A 26305-nucleotide genomic window follows, 5' to 3' on the forward strand; every position below is an offset into this window, starting at 1 on the left:
GATTGAACCTGTGTCTCCTACATTGGTAGGCAGATTCTTTACCACTGGACCACCTGGGAAGTCCCGTCTTCTGAATTTTGCTTTGTTCTTTCTTGCCCTGAGGATGCTAACTTTTCCCATTTTGCTTCTCTTCCTCTTCACCTGCTTGTTGCCAAAGGGTGCCTCTCCCTTCCTTTTTGCCTTTTTCTCCTCTAAAAGCCACTTTGAAGGTAGCCACTTCAGATCATGTGTACATTTAATTCCCTGTCCAGTAGCCAGTGACTGGATCATGCTTTAGTATTTATAAAATTAGGGGATTTACTTTTTCTGATGGTGGTTATAAAGCAATCTTAGCTTTATAACCTAGCTGCAAGCTCCTTCTCTGTGTTCTTCAGTTTTTGTTGGACTGCTTTTGCTTACTGTGAAGGCTTGTAGCAGGAGCAGGAGTGATTACTCATTGGGATTTGATGTCTTTTCTTTTTTACTTACAGTTATTTTAGAGTCTGGGCATTCTGTGGCTTCTAGTTGTATGGAAGGCATGGGTTTTGTGCAGTTTTGTTTTTCTTATTCTGTGTTGTTTATGGAGGATATATGGAGAAATGCAGATCTAGGCAGCCTCTATGGAGCTCTCTGAAAACTCTTGGGTAAATGATTCATTGAACTTAGTTTCCTAATGTGTAAAATGGGGACAATAATTTTACCTACTTGATAGAGATTTCATGATGGTTAAATGAGATAATATTTATAAAGTGTCTAGAACACTACCTGTCACGTAAGTGCTCAAAATGGTTAGTTGCCATTATTATCATTAATGTATGGATGCAATATCTGCTCAAATACTGCTGTAGATACTGCTTTGGAATTAAAATGCCTAACACTATCTAAGGTTGATCCCTCCTCTAATCCAGTGTACCTCATTTTCTTCTGCTTTTTTATGGACTGTGTTTCCATAACTGTGCTGTAGTTCCTGCATACCTTTTCTTTTGTTTTACTGACTTCCTCCTGTTGCCATGCAAACAAGCCTAAGCCATCTTAAAATTTTTTTCCTACTGATTCATTTCCCCTTCTAACTCTATACTCTGTTTCTCTGCTCCATGTTGTAGTAGATTTGTCCGTATAGCTGTCTATATTGGTTGTCTCCATTTTCACCTCTCCCATTCTTTTCCTTCATGTGGTTTTTATCCCCCACTACTCTACTGAAGTGGTTCTTACCAAGGTTATTCTTTATATCTGTTATATCTGTATCTGTTATATCTATATATCTGTTTTATCTGTATCTTTTCAAGTGCAATATTACTTCTCTGTCCTGACCTGGTAGAACCACTCCTTTTTTTGTTGTTGTTGTTATTGGTGTTTTAAAATCTTTTTGAAGCCCCTCAGACATAAAAAATATTTGAAATAATATAATGGATATGCATATTTCTCATGTAGCTTCTAGAATGAAAAGCTAGAGTCATCTAGCTTCAGTTCAATTGAAGTTGTGTGTCTTTTCCCAACTAAGCTGCTCCTTTCTGAAAGGTCAGTTTTCATTCCAATCACAAAGAAAGGCAATGCCAAACAATGTTCAAACTATCACACAGTTGCACTCAGCTCACACGCTAGCAAAGCAATGCTCAAAATTCTCCAAGCTAGGCTTCTACAGTATGCGAATCGAGAATTTCCAGATGTTCTAGCTGGATTTAGAAAAGGCAGAGGAACCAGAGATCAAATTGCCAACATTTGCTGGATCACAGAAAAAACAAGAGAATTCCAGAAAAACATCTACTTCTGCTTCATTGACTACTCTTTGACTGTGTGGATCACAAGAAACTGTGGAAAATTCTTCAAGAGATGAGAATACCAGACCACTTTACCTACATCCTGAGAAATCTGTATGCAAGTCAAGAAGCAACAGTTGGAGCTGGACATGGAACAATGGACTAGTTCCAAATTGAGAAAGGAGTACGTCAAAGCTGTATATTGTTATCCTGCTTGTTTAACTTATATGAGGAGTACATCATGCGAAAGCCTGGGCTGGATGAATCACAAGCTGGAATCAAGACTGCAGGGAGAAATGTCAACAATGTCAGATATACAGATGATACCACTCTAATGACAGCGAAGAGGAACTAAAGAGCTTCTTGATGAAAGTGAGAGAGGAGAATGAAAAAGCTGGCTTAAAACTCAACATTCAAAAAGCAAAGATCATGGCATCCGGTCACATCACTTAATGGCAAATAGATAGGGAAACAATGGAAACAGTGACAGACTTTATTTTCTGGGGCTCCAAAATCACTGCAGATGGTAACTGCAGCCATGAAATTAAAAGAAACTTGCTCCTTGAAAGAAAAGCTGTGGCAAGCCTAGACAGCATATTAAAAAGCAGAAACATGACTTTGCTGACAAAGGTCTGAATACTCAAAGATATGGTTTTTCTAGTAGTCATGTATGGATGTGAAGGTTGGACCATAAAGAAAGCTGAGTGCCAAAGAATGAATGCTTTTGAACTATGGTGCTGGAGAAGACTCTTGAGAGTCCCTTGATGGATAGTAAGGAGATCAAACCAGTCCATCCTAAAGAAAATCAGTCCTGAATATTCATTGCAAGGACTGATGCTGAAGCTGAAGCTCCAGTACTTTGGCCACCTGATGGGAAGAACTGATTCATTGAAAAAGACCCTGATACTAGGAAAGATTGAAGGCAGGAGGAGAAGGGGATGACAGAGGTTGGATGGCATTACTGACTCTTGGTTGGATGGCATCACTGGCTCGATGGGCATGAGTTTGAGGAAGCTCTGGAAGTTGGTAATGGAGAGAGAAACCTGGCGTGCTGCAGTCCATGGAGTTGCAGACTTGGACACGACTGACTGACTGAACTGAACTGAACCAAGCTCCTATGCTCCCAGGTGTAGCCACTATACTAAATTGGTATTTTTGTCCCTCACCTCCCCACCCGCCACTTTTTTGTATTTTTGCTACATATATATCTTCCTACATAAAATGTAGTGGTTTCATATTTTAACACTCATATTAAAGTGATTATTCTTACATATCTTCTTTTCCAATATGTTCTTTTTAGTCAACATTTTGTTATAAGAATCTTTTTTGTTGTCACATAGGACCTAGGATTTATATTTTCACCACAGTATAGTGTTACGTTGTATAAACAGATTACATTTTATCCATTATCCTATAGTTGGTCACCTAAATTTTTTCCACTTTTCAGTGGTTACAAACAGTTCTTCTGCTAACAGTTCTTTTGGGTCCTTTATAGTCAGTTTGGTCAGTCAGTCATGTCGAAGTGTCCTGTCTAACTTTTGGTGACCCCATGGACTGCAGCACACCAGGCTTCCCTGTTCATCACCAACTCCAGAAGCTTGCTGAAACTCATGTCCATTGAGTCTGTGATGCCATTGAATCATCTCATCCTCTGTCGTTCCTTTCTCTTCCTGCCATCAGTCTTGCCCAATATCAGGGTCTTTTCCAGTGAGTCAGTCTTCTCATCAGGTGGCCTAAGTATTGGAGCTTCAGCTTCAGCATCAGTCCTTTCAATGAATTTTCAGGACTGATTTCCTTTAGGATTGACTGGTTTGATCTCCTTGCAGTCCAGTGGACTCTCAAGAGTCTTCTCCAACACCACAGTTCAAAAGCATCAATTCTTCAGCACTCAGCTTTCTTTATGGTCCAGCTTTCACATCCATACATGACTACTGGAAAAACCATAGCTTTGACTAGACAGACCTTTGTTGGTAAAGGAATGTCTCTACTTTTTAATATGCTGTCTAGGTTGGTTATTGGTTTTCTTCTAAGGAGCAAGTATCTTTTAATTTCATGGCTGTAGTTACCATCTGCAGTGATTTTAGAGCCCAAGAAAAGAAAGTCTGTCACTGTTTCCATTGTTTCCCCATCTATTTGCCATGAAGTGGTGGGACTGGTTGCCATGATCTTTGTTTTTTGAATGTTGAGTTTTAAGCCAAATTTTTCACTCTCCTCTTTCACTTTCATCAAGAAGCTCTTTAGTTCCTCTTTGCTTTCTGCCGTATGACTGGTGTCATATGGCACCACTGGTGACAGGTTATTGATATTTCTCCTTGCAGTCTTGATTCCAGCTTGTGATTCATCCAGTCCGGCCTTTTGCATGATATACTCCTCATATAAGTTAAACAAGCAAGGTGACCATAATAAGCAAGCCTTGACTGTACTCCTTTCTCAATTTGGAACCAGTCCATTGTTCCATGTCCAGTTCCAACTGTTGCTTCTTGACCTGCATACAGATTTCCCAGGAGGCAGGTAAGGTGGTCTGATATTCCCATCTCTTGAAGAATTTTCCACAGTTTGTTGTGATCCTTACAGTCAAAGGCTTTAGTGTAGTCAATGAAGCAGAAGTAGATGTTTTTCTGGAATTCTCTTGTTTTTTCTGTGATCCAGCAAATGTTGGCAATTTGATCTCTGGTTCCTCTGCCTTTTCTAAATCCAGCTAGAACATCTGGAGGTTCTCGATTCACATACTGCTGAAGCCTAGCTTGGAGAATTTTGAGCATTGCTTTGCTAGCGTGTGAGATGAGTGCAACTGTGTGGTAGTTTGAACATTGTTTGGCATTGCCTTTCTTTGTGATTGGAATGAAAACTGACCTTTTCCAGTCTTGTGGTCACTGCTTAGTTTTCCAAATTTGCTGGCATATTGAGTGCAGCACTTTCACAGCATCATCTTTTAGGATTTGAAATAGCTCAACTGGAATTCCATCACCTCCATTAACTTTGTTCGTAGCAATGCTTCCTAAGGCCCACTTGACTTCTCACTCCAGGATATCTGGTTCTAGGTGAGTGATCACACCATCGTGGTTATATGGGTCATTCAGATCTTTTTTAGTATAGATCTTCTGTGTATTCTTGCCACCTCTTCTTAATATCTTCTGCTTTTGTTAGGTCCCTACCATTTCTGTCCTTTATTGTGCCCATCTTTGCATGAAATGTTCCCTTGGTATCTTTAATTTTCTTGAAGAGATCTCTACTCTTTCCCATTCTATTGTTGTTATAGGCAGATCTTTATGTGTATGTTTTCTTGAAGAGATCTCTAGTCTTTCCCATTCTTTTGTTCTTATAAGTAGCTCTGCATATGTTTGCTTTTGTCTGGAATACCTGAAAGTAAATATCCTGGGTTATAATATATCTAATTAGACTCTTTTTTTGAAACACCTTGTTCTAGACTTCCATAATGCTACAGTTGTCTAGTTTCCATTTTACTTCATTAACCAGACATTCTCGATCTCTTTTCTGGATCCTCATTCCCTAGGCTCTTTTTTCTATCTTCCCATTTATAATAATCTTTATCAAATGCAATTCAGTCATGTAACTGCTGTGCTTAAAGCCCTTCAGAGCCCCCTGCTGCCTCTAAAGTCCAAGGTCTATATCATCAACAAAACTATACACAGTTAGCTCCCTGTGTGTATCAGCTCCTACCTCTTTTCCAAAGGATCCTGGAGACCATCTCAAGCAGACTGCTGTTTCCTTACACTGTTCCTGTGTTAACAGTTATCTTTCCCCTCATTCCTTACCTGCCTAGTAAACTTGCTCATTTTAAAAGATAACTCATATGTCCCCCTTTCAGGGAAGCTTTCCCTGGTACTCTCAGGCAGAAGTAAGCCTTCCCTTCTCTTTGCTCTCTTAGCAGTTTGTTCCTTATTTCCACTCTAATAGTGATTCACTTAGCCAACAAATATATAGTGATTGTCTGCCATGTGTTAGAAATTGTTCTAGAAATTGGGACTAGAACAGTACATAAGATGGACAAGGTCCTTATTTTCAAGGAGTCTACATTCCAGAGGGTAGGAAAGAGAAAAAAATAAGCAAAAAAACATTGTTTCAGTTAGTTATAAGTGGTACTGTGATGAAATAGAACAGGAAAGTGTGGTAAGGTGATCCAGTGTGTGTGTGTTGGGTGGGGAAAGTGTTGGTCAGTGGGGGGTGACACCTCAGACTGAGTGAGATGTTGTTTGATGTTGTTTGAATTGAGACTTTTGAAAGGTAAGAAGGAGCCAGCCATGTAGAGATTGGAAAGAACATTTTAAGCAGAAAGAATAGCAAGTGCAGTGGCCTTAGAGTTAATGTGTGTGGCATGTTTTAAGTGTATGTGTTTGGTTGTCAGGCAGGAACATAATGAGGAGGGGGGCAGGGGGCTGGGTGAAATGAAATCTGAGAAGTAGACAGGGCCAGATCAAAAAGGGCTTACAGGAAAGATTCACTGATTAAGTGTAGTAGGAGGCCATTGGAAAATTTTAAGTGAGACAGTGACTTATCAGTTGAATGTGTTGGCTTTAAGGAGGGATGGAATCAAGGAATGGACTCCTTGGCTTTTCTTGAGTAACTCGGTGGAGAGTAATGTCATTTACTGACATGTGGATGAATGGTGGTAATGGCAGTGATGAGATCATTCTGTGGTATGGAGGGAATTAAAATTTATGTTTTAGATGTTTTAAGTTGGATATGCCTCTTAAGGGGCTTTCCCATGTGGCACAGTGGTAAAGAATCTGCCTGCCAGTGCAGGAGATACAAGAGATGTGGGTTCGATCCCTGGGTCAGGAAGATCCTCTGGAAGCGGAAACGGCAACCCATTCCAGTATTATTGCCTGGAAAATCCCATGGACAGAAGAGTCTGGCGGGCTACAGTCTGTGGGGTCACGGAGTTGGACACAGGTCAGCACACACACACACACACACCCCTGCCTCTTAAGACTGCAGTGTGTGGACAGCAAGGAGGCAGTTGACTGTATGGCTCTGAAGGTCAGGGATTGTCTTAGTCTGTCGTAGGCTGGGTGACTCAAACAACAAACATCTATTTCTCACAGTTGCAGAGGCTGGAAGTCTGAGATCAGGGATCTAGCATGGGTGGGTTCTGAGGCCCTCTTTCAGATTGCAGACAGCCGATTTCTCCTAAATCCTTACATGGTGGAAAGTGGGCAAGGGAGCTCTCTGATATCTTCTTTAAAAGGCACTAATTAGACTCAACCCTTGTGATCTCATTACCTTCCAAAGGTCTCACCTCCAACTACCATCCCATTGGGGATTTGATTTCAAAATAGGAATTTTGGAGGGACATAAGCCATCAGTCCATAACAGGAATAGTGATAGGTAATTTCAGGAATCACCAACTTATTGATTGTATTTTAAAGCTGAGACTGAGTAAAATAACCAGGGTTTGTGTATGGATGGAGAGAAAAGAGGGCTGAGGGTAGTGCATTGGACACTGCAGCTTTTAGAGAGTGAGAGGCCGCGAGGTAAGAGGGAGTCATAGATGATGATAGAAGGAAGGAGTATCAATAGTATCGTGTTTCTTAGAGTGTAATAAAGGCACCGATGTGACCTCTGGGTTTGACTCCCTGGAGGTCACTGTGATAATGGTAAGAGTACCTTTATGGCATTTCAGGGGCCATTAGGTGGAATTTCACTCATTCCTCTAACTGCTTTACATATTTGTCTCCTCCTCTAGACCATATGCTAGCTAGTCCTTTTTATTTCTAGGGTTTAGCATATAGTAGATGGTATATAAATATTTGCCTACATGTTTGGTTTTTCAGTGCAGTTTAAAGAATAATACACAGTTTAACCCTCATTTAGGATGCTTTTGGACTGCCCCTTCCCACCAGTTTTTATCAGCTCAGCCATAAACTTGAGAATGATAAAGGAAACGTGATGAGAGAGGCAAATCCATTTTAATAGAGGCTCACAGTGTATCCTGAAGCCATCACGCTGTATGAAGAAGGGCCTTGCTTTGGATTCAGAAGGCTTGCTTTAAGCTGCGACCCCGCTGCTAGGCCTCCTGAAGGTGTCGGAGGCAAGTTCTCTGTGCTGTCTGGATTGCAGTGTCTCAGCTGTCATATATGGATAACATTAACAAATTCCTCTTTCAGGATTTTTGTGAGTGGCAAATGAGCTAATGCACAGGAGAGTTCTTTGTAAGTAAAAAGATACTCTGGAAGTGCTATTTTTGCAAAAGTAATTGGATTATCCATTTCATTACTGACTTGTAGATTAGATCAGAGTGTCATAAAATTCATATTTAGGCAGCGGCAATTGAATGGCAACAAGTTGGTAGAGGACACAGATCACTAGAAAATGGTTGTTTTCCAGAAATATATAGGAAATTAATGTCTTTTGACTTTGTTCACTTATCTCTCCCAGATAAATTTAATCATTCTGTTAGAATCAAAGAGTTGAGTCTTCTACTTTAAGATGTAATAATCAAATCTACCTACTGCTTACCCCACTGTTGCATATCTCTGGAAGAATAACATGTGTTTTTTTCTTTTTTGGTAAATAGGTTAACTCAGTTTGATACATCTTCCTCACAATAATGACTCATTCCATTTTACTTCTAGGGTAAAAATCATGGTAAGAAACTCCGAAATTACTATGCAGCAAATAGCTGTCCTCCTCCTGCCAGAATGAGCAATGCAGTGGAACCTGTGGCTGCTCCAGCTGTTTCAGCCCCTCCGCAGGTGAGACTCGAGGGTCAGGGTGGGAGCTGCCCCGTGCATAGGTGGACATGGATGAAGTTTGTCATCTGTGTGTCCATCAAGGTACAGCTGAGCCAGTACTCCTAAAACGCCCTTCTTGGTGCTTTCAGCTCATTGATAACTGGATTTAATGCAAAAATTCATGAATCCCAAGACTTCTCATTGGATTTTGTTATGGTTCATGAGATGAAACAAAATGATTTCATGAGGCTTTCTGTATGCATATTTGAAAATTCTGGGTTAAATGGCCCTGAATGTCTGCATGAAGCCCTGAATGAAAAGAAAGATTTTTAAACATTTATCTCGATTGTGATCAATTCTACTAACTATATTTTTTTTTTAAGATTTTTTTTTTTGATGCGGGCCATTTTTTAAAGTCTTTATTGAACTTGTTGCAATATTGCTTCTGTTTTATGAATTTTTTTTGGCTATGAGGCATGTGGGATCTTAGCTTCCCAACCAGGGATCAAGCCTGTGCTTCCTATATTGGAAGGCAGAGTCTTAACCACTGGACCACCAGAAAAGTTCCCCCGTTGACTTTACATATTGCCTTCCAGCGAGATCAGTTTCTTGAAGCTGCCCCTTTCTTTCTTCTGTACAGAGAGCCTGTACACACTCTTCCTGGACTTTGGTATCATGACTCACACTTGAGAGCCAAGTTCCATTTACTCTTTGGGAGATCGGTGTTTGAGGCAAGATATTCCTGTACTTTAGTACTTTCTGAAATATGGATTCTAATCTGTCTTTGAAGTATTATTTTTTTTATAGGTCATAAATGTGTGTGCTCAGTGATCAGTCTCTAAGCTGTGTCTGACTCTGAGACCTCATGGATTATAGCCCGCCAGGCCCCTCTGTCCATGGCATTTTCCAGGCAAGCGTACTGGAGTGGGTTGCCATTTCCTTCTCCAGGGGATCTTCCCAACCCAGGGATTGAGCCCATATCTCCTGCATTGGCAGGCAGATTCTTTACCACTGAGCTATCAGGGAAGCCCCTTAGTCATAAATAATAATAACTAATAATCACTTTGATCTCTTACTATGCGAGGTACTCTGCTAAGCACTTTTCAGACATTAGTTCATTCAGCCCTGGGATGAGGGTGAGATGAGGGATGTACTTGACTTAGGCACAGAATTTAAGAGGGAGCTAAAATGCTCAGTAATCAAGATAAATAATGTGATATTTTTAAAATGCAAAATTAATGTGAAAAAGTCACTGGTGAACAAAATGGCAAAAACTTAAAGATAGGATAACTGTTACTGATTTCCCTTTTGCCTTAGGCTGCAGTATGGTTTGGCATGACACTGTTGCTGATCCTGTCTTTATTTAAAATTTTCATATTTTGTTCCTCATTGATTTTTTTTGGCTGTGGGTTTCATTTGTGAAAATATTACACTAAGTATTTTTTCATCCCAATAGCTAAGTTTTCTGATGCTCCCTTATATTGGGTGCCCAGGGCTCCTTCCTTCCTCCTTCTTGACCTGGGTCCTAACTTAATTTAATGCTTGCAACAACTCAGAGGTATTGACTTATTTCTCAAAGTGTGATCCATGGGCCAGCAGCATCGGTCTCAGTTGGAAGTTGACCATAATAAGCCCAGGTAAGCCAAATAACTTGTCCATGGTGTTACAGATTTTGTAAAGTGGGGCATTGATTTTTCTTGACCTTAGACCTCTACTCCTAAACACCATGGTATAACTTTTCTGGTTGTCAGTCCTTACGATGTGGATAGCAGTATCCGGTATTCTCCTATCTGGAGATGAGATATGTTAAAAACAGAATCAGAGGACAGCAGGATACCCAGAGAGATCTTCAGGCTGAGGAGTTTTTCCCAGTGCTAGTTCTTGAAGGCTGCTCTAGAATTGGATGGCTCCCTCCTGGTAGAGACTGTTTTCAGCTGGTTCCACCCTCCTGGGCAAACAGCCGTGGGCTTCTTTCATAGCACAAATCTTTATGATTTTTGAAAACAGTTATCCTGTCCCCAGAAAATCTTCTCTTCCAGGTGAAACAATGCTTCAGCTGGTCTGATATGACACACTTTCCAGATTCTTTATTGTATATTTAATTCTTCTTTAGCCAAATCTAGTTTGGCATGTTTTATTAACCCAGCTGAGGTATACTGAGGTATACCTCAGGTATATAACTGAGGTATACTACTTTCCAGGGACTGTGTTAGGTTTCCCGTAGCTTATTGTTTCCCAGCCTGAATACAGCTGTCTGGACCTGCCGGTTATTTCCTCCTAATTATACTGTATCTGTGGGTTTCCCTGATGACTCAGATGGTAAAGAATCTGCCTGCAATGCAGGAGACCAGGGTTTGATCCCTGGGTCAAGAAGCTCCCCTGGAGAAGGGAATGGTACCCACTCCAGTATTCTTGCCTGGAGAATTCCATCAACAGAGGAGCCTGACAAACTACAGTCCATGGAGTCCCAAAGAATTGGACATGACTGAGCAACTAACACACACACACACACTATATCTGTAGCTAATTTATAGACTGTGAGGATAGAGGTTTAGTTTTTAATACATGTCTGTATGTCACTTTTGCATTAGGTTGCAAGCCCTATAAATAGTAGGCATTCAGTACATGCTTGTTAATGGATTCTGGGAAGACTTTTTCTCTCTGGTAATGTGAGTTTAGACCTTAACCTGTGCTGCCCTGAATCTTCCTTGCTGGGTTTTTTAACTTCTTTTCTGAAATTTCTTCAATGAAAATAGCAATGAGGCATTCATCCAGCTTGATATACGGATGATCGTAATGCAAAACCACGATTAAGTGTCTCTCAGCCTTTTTTTCCTCCTCCTTTCTGAAATGAATACTTTCCTGTCCTTATAAAGCTACGTGCTCATGGTCATGCCATAACGGGTTATTTTTCAGCTCTTGGAAGGAAGGGACTTAGGGGAGAAGAGAACAGAGCCCACACTTTAAAACCTTGTTTGTTGTGTCTTTGCTGTCAGATGGGGTCCTTTAAGCCAGGAGGCAGAGTGATCCTAGCCACAGAAAATGATTACTGTAAGCTCTGCGATGCCTCCTTCAGCTCTCCGGCTGTGGCCCAGGCTCACTATCAAGGGAAGAATCATGCCAAGAGACTGCGGCTGGCGGAAGCTCAGAGTAACTCATTCTCGTAGGTATTGCCGTTTTCTCTTAGGCCAGAGTGTTATGTGAGACTCACTGTCTAGAGGAAAAGAGTTGAAAGGGAGCCTTGTTTGGAAGTCTCATTCTTTTAAAATGTCTCTTCTCCAGAGACTCCTCAGAGGTCGGTCAACGGCGGACCCGGAAAGAAGGGAATGAATATAAGATGATGTCTAATAGGAGAAATATGTATGCAGTACAGAATAATTCAGGTATTCTGTGACTTTTCACATACCTTGGCTATGTTTTGCAAATGGTGTCCTCTATTTTTATTTCCTTTAATGGTAATAGATAGCCCTGAGAATTTGGGATTAACTTTTGTTTTGTGGAATTGGTCTAGTGGCTTTTCAAGCTGGTGTTTATTTCAGGTCTTATTTATTTATTTCCTATTTAGTGTATTATTTATTTTGATTTTATTTAATTTTTTTTACATCAAGAAAATGACTTTATTTCAAAGAACCAAGAATAAGAAATGAGTTAAATGGAAAGGTGATACATCCTTGGGTTCTAAGACCCAAAATGCAACTTTTTAAAAAGTTGAAGTATACTTGCTTTACAAGAATTTCACATAACCGAGTCTGTGTTTTAAAGTGTCTTATCTTAGTGCCTTTATGTTACTTCTGGTGTTTGCCAGCTGATACATTTAAATGTAGTATAAAAATGAAATATTTGGTTTCAAGCTGCACCACATTAAATCCCCAGTTATTAGGGAAAATAAAAATGATAGCACTGGTGTTTAACCAGGGGAGTGACTCAGATTATCTGGGGAGTTTTTATAAAATACACATAGTTGAACCATGACTTAGAGATTTTCAGTCAGTAAATTTAGAGTGGGACTCAGACATGTGTGTGTTTTGCAAATGCTTCCTTGGTGATTGATACATACTTTTAGTTCAGAATTACTAGTTGATAGGAATATTTTCTGCATTTTCTGATCATCTTCAGTAGGGAGAGTAGTCCTTCATCCTTCCCTACCCCAGCCTCCAGTGCACACATATATGAGCAGAGGTCACTCTTGTGAACAGTAAAACAAACAGCAACAAACTGATTAGAAAGGCAAGAGAAGCATAGAAAAAAGGGACATATAGAACACAATGTAATAAGTCTCACGAAAGTCTGAAACATATATCATTGTTGCAGTAAATGTAAACTTAAAGTCCCAGTGAAAAAGAAAATTGTAAGATTAGATAGAAAATATTCAGTTGAAATGAAGGAAGCTAAAATAGCTGTCTTAGCATTAGATTTTTAAAAAAAACAAAACCCTTTATGACAGAAGGCCATTTAGACCTATGTTCTTGGATCAGAGTACAAGTAAATGAGATGTCAATCATAGAAAAACACAAAATTTTTATGTGTTTGGAAGTTTTTAAACATTTCTAAATAACTCTCTCGCCAAAGAAAAAATCATACTGGTGATTGAACATTCTTAGAATCAAATTGTAATAAAAATGTATCAAAATTTGTAGCATGTAGTCAAAGTAACATTTTGAGAAAAGCCTTAAATGTTTATTATTATAGTAGGAAAGCAGTAAAGCATTGAGCTAATGGTCCAACTTAAGTCAGTTATATAAAAAATAAAATTATCAATAATTCTACCAACATTTTTGTGTGTATTCTGTAAAATGGAAATGTGATCATATTTTGTGATATTCTTATTTAATGTAGTAGCATATTATAATCAAATATTGTAATTATAGAGTTTTCTATAGCATTGTTTTTAGTGACTAGTTTTTCATTACATTCATTACTAAGATTTTTTTGAGTTGTGTGTTTGGATCTTTCCTTTATCCTTACCCTCCCAAAAAATCTTTTGTAAACTCTAGTTAAATAAATGTCCTCATAAATCTCTATACAAAAATTCTCAACATTTTCTTAGTGAAATTCTTAGAAGTAGAATTTTTGGATTAAAGTAGTAGCATAATGACATAACTTTTGATATAATGCTTAGAAATGAAAGTATTTCTAAAATTACATTCACTTTTTAGAGACATTGCTATTTAGAGTGTGGATTTGGCTCTGCAGTAACATTTCTGACAATAGTTGGAGGAATCATTTTAGCTTTTCAGACTGAACCTGTATAAAATTGTAATTTTAAAAAACCCATTAACTTCCCATTTTTTTCAAACTAGGGTTTGAGCTTAGAATTACAAATTACAGTGATAATTGGTCAGACCATCATTCGCTTAGTGAGTATTTCGAAGTGAATATATTACCTTTGTCTCTTTGCTTCAGCAGGTCCTTACTTCAATCCCCGCTCTCGGCAGAGAATTCCACGTGATCTGGCCATGTGCGTTACTCCAAGTGGCCAGTTTTACTGCTCCATGTGCAATGTCGGGGCTGGCGAAGAGGTGGAATTCCGGCAGCATTTAGAGAGCAAGCAACATAAAAGCAAGGTGTCTGAACAGCGGTACAGGAATGAGATGGAGAATCTGGGCTACGTATAGTGATTGTCATATTCAGATAGAGCAGCTTGTCCTGCCTGTTGCTCGCCTTCTGTCAACATGCCCTGCTTTGTGGTTCTTTCGATATGAGTACATTCCTCTGCTTGATGTTAATACACATAACCTGCAGTGGTACCATAAGGTGTCAGAATTGGGGAAGGAAAAGAACGTGCTTAAGTCATGATGCTTTTTCAGGTCAGTTGTGTTGAAGTGCTTAAAGCCTGTGACCGACCTACCCCATGAGACAGACCTTTTTATCTTGACCAAGTTCTGGTCAACTAGTAGCCTGACCACTTAGAGCTTTAACTATTTAAAAACTTCATATTCTTTTACAGTGTTAGTGTTATGTATTGTTAAATAATTTTATCGAGTTTTTGCTTCAGATCACAGTAAAAGCAGGTAAGCAAAGATTTTAGTTTCCCAAGGTTTCTTTGGATTTACCATCTCAACTCAATGAATTGTCAGTAGGATATCCTATGTAAACTGCATTAGAATCTTGCCCAGAGTAGTGTTTTCTGTTTATCATGTCCCTTCCTTATTGAAATGCAGGTTTTCTTGGATTCAGACACTTCTAATGTGTTTGTGTACTTCCAGATAGTGAAACTTGATTTTCAGTTGTGAATTTCACACTTTTAAATTCACCTTTTCTCCCTTTTTTTTCTCCTTCAGTTGATTTAGCTTATCCAATTAGCTCATTTTCACGCCCCAGAATGGCGTTGTAGGTTTTCCAAGCCCCATATTTGAATATCCAATGAGTTTAGGATAGATATGATTGTTTAAAAATATATTTTTCTCAGCTGGTGTTGGGAAATGAAATGTGTTTGATTTTTCAACCTAGAGTTACTTCATGATAATAACATGCACTTATGTGATGGTCTCAACCGTAAGTTCAGAACCCTTGATATTTGTTTTGATAGACTTTTTACATAAATGGATCTTTACATTTTACTTACGTTCTTTTTTGTCTTGCTAATTTGTAGACTGTCCTGAAGAATATCACTACTTTACTATTTCCAAGAAAGAAAATTTTTTTTAAAACAGTTAATCAATTTTAGTATCATTTCCAATAGAAAAATACCTGAACTTTGGCATTATTCTTTACAATTCAGCTTCCTTGAAGATATAGATTAATAAAAATATAGATTACTTTCATATCTGATAATTAGAACAGTATTATTATTTTTGCTTTTTGTTTTTAAAATGAGAAGCTCTAGTGTTTTGTCTAGATTAACCAATGGAGGATTCTATGAACTTTCACTCACTGTATTTTACTTATTTACTATATTTACATGGATAAGATGGGTGCTCATCCATACTGCTTTTGAAAGGCCATGTTCATAGAAGTTTATATTGAGCAATATCTTTGCACTATGATAAATTCACTTTTTGATTGCTTATATTACTAATTAAAAATAAAACTCCTATTTTTCCTTAAAAATTCGGTAGGCAAAGAGATAAGGAGAAGGAAAATAATCATCATTCCATTCCTTTAGTACTTCTGAACAATTTTTGAATTATCTAGACCCATATTTAAAATTAAGTTTTGTGATACTGGTACACTCTCTGGTACACTATCAAGTTACCCTTCTGTTGAAGTCATGGTTTTTTTGAAAAGGAGAATTATTTAGTAATTTTATTTTCTCCCAGAAACAGAAGAATGAAATAATCTTCTGTTGAAGTGCTGTCTGGACCTGTGAATCAGTATAATAACACTTTTTTGCAGTAAGTTATAAAGTATAATTGATTATTTTAGGGCAGTTTAGAGCTTCTCTTATTGGTTAGTAGGTTACTCTTTGCTGCTAAGTGTAATTTTTTGGTAGATTTTAATATGAAAGTGCTGGCCACATGGTTCTACGATTATTTAAAAATTCATTTCCCTCTCTGTGTGTGACTACATGTATGTATACACATGTATATGTATGTGTGTATATATATGTAGTTATATACACACACACACATATATAAACCTATGTATGTATAGTTTTATGTGATACCATAGAGAAGATTTCATTGAATCCTTAGATAACAGTAAAAGATTGTGGATAAGAATTTACATTTTATACAAGTGGCATTCATCCACTTTCAGTTTTTTCTTTGCAGATAAAACTAATGAAAGGATCTTCTCTACTCTTCCCACTTAAAAATTTCATTTTATATATGTAATAGCAGTGGACTTAAGGCCTTGGTGTTTTTCCTGGCCTTGCATATTCAGGTTTCTAGTCTCTCAGTGCCCTTAATGGATGTTATGAATGCATAAATGCATTTTCTTTTAAAGAAAAAAGTTAGATTTATAGTGTTGTTTCTTACTTGTTCTATTTCTTTGCACTAAAAAAGACTGATGTTTGCTTTATATGACACCTTAGAAACCATATTGCCTACAATAGCTGGGTTTGCTCCTTACTTTCCAAACTCTAGGCAGTTGATAAATAACTTCCATGATTATAAAGATTACATACACGTTCAAAAAAAGAATCGCATATCTCTATGACAGTGGGTTGTTTTGGGCTTGTTACCTTGCAATATTCTCCTGTGTTCCATAGGCGAAACAAATGGTGACAGAGGAAATGCCTAGGTAAATATACCTCTGCATGGTACAGTTTCTCATGCTCATGCATTCCTTACGGACAGTGTTGGGTTTTTTTTCCTGTCAAAGAAAGCTGTTGTTAGTACTGCAGTCAGTGATATGTGATCTCTGTCAGTTTCATTTAGTAAAATCAGGTCCTGCTCTGTAATATCCTTTAGAATTTGCACCCTGTGCTCCCCAGGAATCACATTAATATCTTTTTATGTACTGTATACAAGGATGGACAGAGGCCTAACCAGTGGGAAACCTCTAGTCAAATATGTAGATCCTAGTTCTAGATCTGCAAGAACTCAGAGCATCCAAGCCTCTTCTCTGTGAATATCTCCATGTAAGTTGTCATTCAGAAATCAATGTTGAAGATAAGAATTAGAAACTCTTCCAAAATATTGAGGGCAAGAAGATGTAAAGGAAAAATTTTGGTGTTCCAATTAAAAGATTAGATTGCTTATGTCTTCGAAGTGTTTTTTCAAGAATATTCAGCTACAGAGCTGAGTGTGCCATGTGATCCTTTCAACTCCACATTGAAGAGAAAATGTTTTGTTGGTTTTGTCTTTGTATGTCATGTATCACAACTTGTAAATATGTGCATGTTGTTTATGACGTGTGTCTATTTGTCTCTTATTGCACTGAAATCTGCAAGGTGAATAATTGCCCTATACCATTTGCAAAAACTTCCTCCAATTCTTCCTCACTGTTGCCCCTTTTCTTGAGTTGATAAACTTAGAAAACCATTTAGAATTTTTTGAAACCCTGAGATTGAATGAAAAATCATGGCTGTCTGAGATCATCTCCATGTTCCTCTAACTTTAACAGCTGAAAGGAAAGCATGAGATCATCCACCTTATTTTATAGAGCTGTTCTACAATACTGATGTACTTGCTTGTATCTATACTTTGAACTAGGATTAAATATATATATATATACACATGTATGTGTATATACATATATATTATACATCTGATTAAGTCTTCCTCTGTAGATAGACTTGAAGGATTAATGGTGGTATTAATGATTCCCTCACTCCTGAATCAGTGGGGACTATGAACAACAACAGTTGGAGGACTGTTCAGTGACCCATTGAAACGAGTCCCCCTTGAGTCAGGGCAGACATGTAACTGTTCTGCATAATGTCTCTACAGAGAGGCCTAGGAGTGATGGATTTGAAACCTAATCTGTTTTGTTTCCTCACTGTCAGAACACAGTCTGGAAGGACCTTCCAAAACAGTTGGTGTGGCATATACGAAAGACAGCAGAGTTGCTTTAGAAGTAGAGAAATGGTTTGTCAGTATAGGTAAAAGTTTAATGCAGGCTTTTGAACAGATACTCTAAAAAGATTCCATCTTGCTGGCTTTTCTTTTTTCAACCAGCCAAATAACCATTTAGAAGTTTCATGCATCATATAGAATGTCTTGTTGCTTTAATGTTTTTGGTGGTGGACCCTTGTCATTGTGAGCTATTACTATCATTCTTACTGAATGGACAAATAGCTGTGTAAATAGCTTCTCATACGACATTTCTACTGATAGCTGTTTGACTTTGTCTTCCCGCTACGAATGGGAGGATCATTTATCAACTCCCTTTCTGGGTAGCTACCAAAAAAATACTGGCTTATGGTCCCATGTGACCCTGTCTTTGTTAAGCCCAGATTATGAGTGCCTTTAGCAAGTTTTAGCATTTCACAGAAAGAAGAGATGATAGAATTATTGCCATTAGTCACAATGCATAAAATAGGAAATTGGAGTAACAAAGCTTTGTGTGAATTCTGTGTTCTGCATCTTTTTTTTTTTTTATTTGTGCAATCTCAATTTGATATTGAGTAAAACTGTATGATAACTGATCAGGAACCATATATCCTGAAAATGAATCCAGTTGTCCAAGGCTGGCAACGGTCATTGATTTTTTTTTTCCACTTTGATCTGCATTGCATTTATATTTAGTGATCGATAGTGTGATGGATTGGGAAGAGCTTGAAATTGATGTTTGGAAAAACTTTATTCCAGTATCATTTTCAAATACTGTCTTATCTAGTACTGTAGAGAGGACAGATTATGTATTTGCACATGAAGTGTGTGAAGACTGTCATGCATAATACTTATTCATTGTGCTGTTATAATTCATCTCTACATTTAAAATAGGTACCTTGACAAATCAGGTTCAAGATGTTTTAAAGTAAAATTTTTCTTACTTCAATGAATTTAAAATTCTAAATTGCCTGTACTCTTTGAGTCTCTAAAACGCACTGCTAATTAATTTTGCTGCAGAAATACTAACATTTTTCTTGACAGTTTATTATGAGAAATTTTAAAAGTACCTTAAAGTTAACGAATTTTACAGTATATTAGCACTAGATTCTACTGTTAACATTTTCCAGTACTTATATTACCATATATTTGTCTGTCCCTCTGTTTATCCGTTGAACAATGGAGTTTTAAAAAAATATACATTTTAGTGTAAATTTCAGATACTTCCCTAAACAATTCAGCATAGGCATAATTAACTATAGTTTAATATCTGTTTACATATTTACATTCAGTGTATGAAGTTGATAACCTGAGCCAGTTAACATGTCTTTTTCTCCTGTGGACTTCAGCCTTGTTTCTGTTTTTGTATATGCTTAGAGTGAGGGAAGACAACTCCTTTTCAAACTGAAGTTTTTTGGTGTTGGTCATTTTATTGCTTAATTGTCATACATTTTAAAGCTTCATGATAAGAATTTTTTCTTTATCCCTGTTTTTATGATGTATGTTTGCTCAACTATGCAGCTTCTTTAGAAAACTGTAAATTACTGATTGGGGTTTATTAAATCAGCTTATACCTCATTTCAATCTACTGCTGCTTTTTTCTCCATGGTATCATTTCTCCCTTTACTATTTTCACCTGTTCTACCAGAGAATAGAGAGGCATAAGGGTCAACCCCACAGATGATTAGCTGTTTAAAACAACTCTAGAAGAACAGATGGAGTAGTTTAGAAAGTTGAAACCATTAGTTTATCTAAAGCCTTTGAATTCCCTGAGAATTGTAACTGCCCTTGCTTTCTCTTAGCCATAATTAGCAGGATTAAAAATGATTGTACTGTACAATGAGTTGTTGAAATTGTAAGCCTTAGTAACCATATTTAGCTTTACTCTAGTACTGTTTAGGAAAAAAGTATTGACATATGCCTTTATTTTTATGCCAATTATTTTGTGGACAAAATCAGAAGAATTTAAGTGACTTCTTGCAGATTATGAAGATTCAGTGGGTAAGTCAGAACTGAAGTTTTGATATCCTGGATTCATATTCTTGTGCTCTTTGATAAAATTCATGGCTTTCAAAATAAACTCTCCCTTTAGGGCGCTTGAAATGAAACTATCTATTTTTACTAATTAGACTTTTGTTTTTTGGACATTTTACAATTCTTTGAACTTAAAAGATTTTTCCATGGTCATAGTTTCTCATTAAGTCAAAAACTGCTAAAAATCACACTTTGCTGTTGAATACTAAAAATACAGGTTTTATCAGATTTCCTTTCACATTTACATAACCTTCATGATTCACTCATAACTCTTTCTGTGTAAGTGCTTAAGTGACCCCCTCACTAGTGAAAATGTTCTATATCACTGATTATATGTATATTCTCTACATGATATATTTTTTTAAGGAAAAGTAACCCCATGTGTCCGGATGAACAATATTATCCTAGTGCAAAGCACATATGAAGTGGTTTGTTTCTATTCTGAAAATCTGGCATTTACAGGAACAAAACTTTTAGAGTGGCTGGTCATTGTTTTACCTTCTTTTGGTACTTGAGCATCTTCCTGTGGTTTTGTAAATGTGTGTCATTTTTTAAGAATTTCATGTTGATTCTGTGTTAATTGGTGTCCACCTTGTGGTATCCTCAGCTGACCATAATAATTTAGTTTGGATATGGGGTGTCTGCTTTGAAATGCCTTACTAGAGTGTGGCAGACTCTGCTCTAAAGCATTCCGTATGTCTGCTAAGACAATAAGTTGCCTCTCTTGGATGTATGCTCTAGATCCAGAAGCAAAACTGGTTTTACTTTCACTGTTAATGTTGCATTTTAGCTCATTGTTTTAAATTAGAGAATAAAATTGTGGAGCCAAGGGAAACTTTACAACCCTTCATTTAATGGCATGGCAAACTTTTAAAATTGCTTTTACTGTTTCCCTAGAATGATGTTTCTGGTAAAGGATATAGCTAAAAAATGCCTGCCAGAACTGTATGAAATTGGGTTTGTTTCCTACAATTTCCCCTAAATGTCATACAGGGATTTAACATCTGTGTATGCTGCTGGGGCTTTGTGCCAGTCACCACTTTGGAAATCTGTGTTCTGAGGCCACATAAATGGCAAAAATGTCTTGGGATTGAAGCCAATCAACTGTGAACTGTGAAATCGAAATTGCTCTTTTGGTTTTATTTTCTTAAGCATATTGAATAGAGAATCTTGAAAGTTATTTAAAATTTACACTGCTTCTGTTGATGGCTCATTTTGGCTGTGTATCCTCATTTATGTACTGATTTCTGATAAAGGCTTGACGTTATTATAACAGTCATTTTGTGTTCAATTTAATAAAAGAGTTTCCGAGTCTTGTCTGCAAATCGTTTGGTTGTGAGTTGGGGATCAAAGAAAGAAGGCCCATTGTTGGTGCTGAGGTGTTATTTTTGATGCAGATGGTTGATGGCTGAGGAGTCACCTTTTATCTGTCTGCATGTCATTTGCCACCTGCTTCTAGAACTCATGGGGCTTCCGCAGTGGCTCTGTGGTAAAGGGTATGCCTCCAATGCAAGAGACTTGCAGGAGACGCTGGTTTGATCCCTGGCTTGGGAAAATTCGCTGGAGAAGGAAGTGTCAATCCACTCCAGTATTCTTGCCTGGGAAATCCCATGGACAGAGGAGTCTGGCGGGCTCCAGTCTATGGGGTCGCAAAGAGTCAGCAGACATAACTGAGCCACAGTCCACAGCTTTTTTCTTGAACTCACACAGAGTATATTGCCACCTGCTTGGGTGTGCGGTCGAGTTGACCCTGCTGCCCACACTAACCCATTCTCCCATTGCTGGAGTTCGCCTCGCTCAATTGGAGCAAGTTCTCAATTTTATTGATAGGTTTAATTTTTAGATTTAAGTTTAATCTTTCCTTCAAATTCTGAGAAAAGTTGCTTAGCAGGACCATAACTGTTGCTTCTGGAAGTAAACACATATTAAGAGGCAAATATGCACAATCATCTTTTGGGTGTTCATATATAAAATACTTTTGCAAATATAATCAGCTTATATAAACAATGTATTATTGAGGTATGGTCTTTGAAGCACACTGGTTGACAGGATGCAATGTGCTTTTCAGTTTAAATGCTCATTTTAAAAAGGTTAGAGACCTGGAAGATGCTGTTGTGCTTTGTTTAATCGGAATGCTAGACACATACACTTACTGTCGTGGGAAAAATTCTTGTGTCTGCACAAAAAAATGTTTCTGAATGAAAAGAACAGATCTCATTGAATTTATCTGTATTGTAAAATACTCAAGGCATCAGCACAGTTTATTAAATCATCTCCAACAGATTTTTAGCTTAAAGTCATGATAATGAACATAAAAATAGTTTTAAACCACTTGAGCTTGTCAGATTTTCTTTCTTCAGGCATTTCTAAGGCTTATTTGTTTGCTGAAAATCTATTCAAGGTCAAACACTGGGTCTTATCTTTTCAAATTACTTGTATGGAAAAGACAGACACTAAACTTGCCCAGTCTATTATGAATTGATATAAGAGTGTTAAGATCAGAAATAGATCTTTTTGTGATGTTTTAAGATTTTTGTCATCTGAGGTGAGGATTAACCCACTGAGTTTTGTTCTTCTTGTGAGATATTCATAAACTGTTGAAAATTGGGAACTGCAAAAAAAATAAAGGCAAGTAACTATTTTGAAGTATAAATATAATTGAATTGAGATATTATGAGTTCTTACCCTTTACGAGGAAAAAATTTACCTAAAAATATACTCTATTTTGTGCGAGAGAGACAGAGAGATGTGTATTAGGGAGGAGTAGATGGAAATATGTTTCAAGATGATCAAATAGTTGTAATGAAGTATGTCCAAAGGAACAGATGGAAATTTGCCACTGGAAGAAATATGCTCCTCCACAGGCAGTCTATAACTTCTGCCTGGCATTTTGGATAAGTCTTTAAGTATATAATTAGAGTTTCAAATGTGTTTTGGCTGGCAGCCATCCCTCCAGACAGGAGCAAGATGTCTTTCATATTAGCTTCAGTTTTTAATCTTTGCTGATGCCGGAGGCTCTTTTCTATCTCTGTTTTCTAGAAATAGCTTACTAGGTTATGGACTTTGACCAAAGGTATCTACTGCCACCCTGTGGCCTCTCTAAATCTTATAGTTAGCCGTTTGAATGTGGTTGGTACACTACCTTTGAAGAAGGATCTCTGGCTTAAAAACCACCTAGTGGTGGAGAAGGAAACGGCAACCCACTCCAGTGTTCTTGCCTGGAGAATCCCAGGGACGGGGGAGCCTGGTGGGCTGTCGTCTGTGGGGTTGCACTGAGTCGGACACGACTGACACGACTTAGCAGCAGCAGCAGTAGTGGGAAGGAGTTTTTATCTGTAAATAAACCAAAGGCAGGTAGGTCTTTGGGAGATCCTGAGAGTATTCTTTCACAGCTTTTGCTGCCAAAGTGTGCAGAGTGAGGAAGGTGGCAGATCTGCATTCAGGATATATGTTTTGTATGCATTTGCGTACGTGAAAAGTGAAAGTGTTAGTCACTTAGTTGTGTCCGACTCTGTGACCCCATGGAGCCTGCCAGGCTCCTCTGCCCATGGGATTCTCCAGGCAAGAATGCTGGAGTGAGTTGCCATGCCTCCTCCAGGGGATCTTCCCAACCCAGGGCCTGAAGCTGGGTCTCCTGCATCGCAGGCACATTCTTTACCGTCTGAGCCACCAGGGGAGCCCCTGTATGCACCCATGTGTATGAATTTATGATGTTCTTAAAAATGTCTATTTTGCTTTAAAGAATCCATCATTCACACATTTTTGGGTTTGTGAAAAACAAGCATGGAAACTGTTCAAATGATAGTCAACAAAAGTCTGGAAGGAAAGGACTAGAAAAACCTCTCATTAAACAAGATTGTTGAAAAATTTTAAAAATTAGGTACAGGGCAAATGTTACCAGATGTGTAAATCATGCTGACAATATACAAACTAAACTACATGGTACTAAGGCTTTCCCAAACATAATTTGTTTTGGAGAACATATTGTTTTCTGCCTCAATAAACTAGCAGTACAGAGACATACTTTAAAGTCTTTTATGAAATATTTCGCATCCTTAGAATAAGTGCATGCTAAGATAACTAGCCAGTTCTGTCACCTGCATGCTCTTGGGCATGCTACCTAACCTCTCTAAAATTCAACTACTTAGAGTTGGGGTATTAGGTGTGAATTCCAGTTATTTAATTTCATCCCTCTTGGTCATATGGATAATTTAGAGAATTGATCATTGAAAAACCGGTTTTAAAAAAAGAAAAATCAGTTGAGTTTTTTGAATAGGTAAGTCCTAATGTCACCCCTAGACTCATGCTCCCCTGTTTCCTCCCCCAGAAGTGATCGCAGTTACCAATTTCTTAGATATTTTTTCTAGAGATATGCTATGTAGTATGAATGGTGGCATTCCATACACTTTTTCCAGTGACCCATTTGCCTTGGCAGTCATTCTAGACCAGCACGTGTGGATCTCGTTCTTTTTGACTATGTGGTGTTCCCTTGTATAATTTCCAAAGTTTCTTTCTTTTTTTTTGGTCTTCCATTGATGAACATTCCTGGTAGCTCAGATGGTAAAGAAAACTTCTACAATGCAGAAGACCTGGGTTCGATTCCTGGATTGGGAAGAACCCCTGGAGAAGGGAATGGCAACCCACTCAAGTATTCTTGCCTGGAGAATCCCATGGACAGAGGAGCTTGGGGGCTATAGTCCATGGGGTTGCAAAGAGTTGGACATGACTGAGCGACTAACACTTTCACTTTTCACTTCTTGATGGATATATATATAGAGTTGTGATTTGTTTAAATTAAAAGAACTTTAAAGATTGTAGTAAAATATACATAACAGAGTGCATCATTTTAACCATTTCAAAGTCTACAGTTCAGTGGCATCATTAAGTACATTCATATTGTTGTGCAATTATCATCACCCCCCAACTCCAGAACTGTTTTCATCTTCCCAAACTGAAACTCCTTAGCTCATTAAAAATATGCTCTTCCCTCTGAGCATGACAACCACCATTCTACTTTGTCTTTATGAATTTGACTAGGTTCCACGTGTAAGCGAAGTCATGCAGTATTTGTCTTCTAGTGACTGTCTTATTTCATTTAGCATAATGTCCTCAATGTTTATCCATGTTGTAGTGTATGTCAGAACTTCTTTCCTTTATGGGCTGAATAGTATTTCATTGTATGTATATACTACATTTTGTTTGTCGTTTATCTATCGATGGACACTGGGCTGCTTCTACCACTTGGCTATTGTGAATAATGCTGCTATGAACATGAGTGTACAAAAATTAAAAACTTTAAAAATTATTTCACATATACAAAGTATAGCAGATAACCAAACAGACATACATATGCTCATCAACCAGTTCACCAGCACTATTAAATCCTAGCATTTTGCCACATTTTATTCTGATATTTTAAAGTACAGATTCAGCTGAAACCCACTGTACCTTTTCCCAATTTTAATTTCATGCCTTCCCAGATAAATCCACATCTTGAATTTACTATTTCATGTACATAATTATATTAATACCATATCTATTCATAAATAATATATAGTATTGTTTATGCTTTCAAAATCAATATAAATGGCATCTTAATAGGCAGATATCTCTCTCATTTTCTTTTTTTCTAATCATTGTTTTTGAGATTTATCTATGATGATACATGAGAAAGTCGCTCAGTCATGTACGATTTTTTGTGACCCCATGGACTATACAGTTGATGGAATTCTCCAGGCCAGAATACTGGAGTGGGTAGCTGTTCCATTCTCCAGGGGATCTTCTCAACCCAGGGATCAAACCCAGGTCTCCCCACATTGCAGGTGGATTCTTTACCAGCTGAGGTACCAGGGAATGATAATACATGTAGCTATAATTTATTCATTTTAAATAGTATATAGTGTCACACTGTCTGAATTCATCCTTCTGTCGACGGATGGTTAGGTGGTTTTTCACCTGACTTATCGCACAAGTAGATATAACATACATTTTCACTGTCAAATATTCCAACACTTTTGGAAAGGGAAAATGCTCCTTAAAATCCCCATTTCTGCACCCCACTTTTTCCTTGCCAGAGGTACCTGGTACTATTAGCAAACTGTGCATTCTTCCAAACCGATTTCTCTGTGTCTCTAAATATGTAGCTTTTATGTGTTGCTGGAGAAATTTTTCAAGTCCTTTACTTTCAGTATCTATTATAGTGCTTCTTGTTTAACTATGTAGTCTCATCTCTATCCTAGATTTGCTAAATTCTCTCAGGTGTTTCACTAGATGTGAATTCATTCACTCCAGCTTAAAAATATACTTTAGAGAATGAAAACAAAGGGCCAAAGTTGAAGAGGTCACTGCTGTAGCAGAACTGTATTTTAAAAGGCAAGCAGTGATACTTCAGTTATATGTGTCT

General features: G+C 37.7%; 1 protein-coding gene across 3 annotated transcripts in view; it reads left to right on the forward strand.

Annotated features, from left to right (window-relative positions):
- The window catches only part of ZMAT3 (zinc finger matrin-type 3), a 36351-nt gene extending 15124 nt beyond the window's left edge, over positions 1-21227 (forward strand). For 2 of the 3 annotated variants that reach the window (XM_020879162.2, XM_020879166.2), the window contains exons 3-6: positions 8333-8452; positions 11428-11594; positions 11714-11814; positions 13835-21227. In XM_020879162.2, coding sequence (XP_020734821.1) covers positions 8333-8452; positions 11428-11594; positions 11714-11814; positions 13835-14046 — 600 coding nt within the window. In that variant the 3' untranslated portion in view covers positions 14047-21227. The remainder of the gene's footprint in view (positions 1-8332; positions 8453-11427; positions 11595-11713; positions 11815-13834) is intronic. The other variant, XM_020879167.2, reaches the window with a different exon arrangement.
- Positions 21228-26305: the final 5078 nt, after the last annotated feature.

The sequence above is a fragment of the Odocoileus virginianus genome, chromosome 4, assembly GCF_023699985.2.
Source record: "Odocoileus virginianus isolate 20LAN1187 ecotype Illinois chromosome 4, Ovbor_1.2, whole genome shotgun sequence".
Taxonomy (NCBI): domain Eukaryota; kingdom Metazoa; phylum Chordata; class Mammalia; order Artiodactyla; family Cervidae; genus Odocoileus; species Odocoileus virginianus.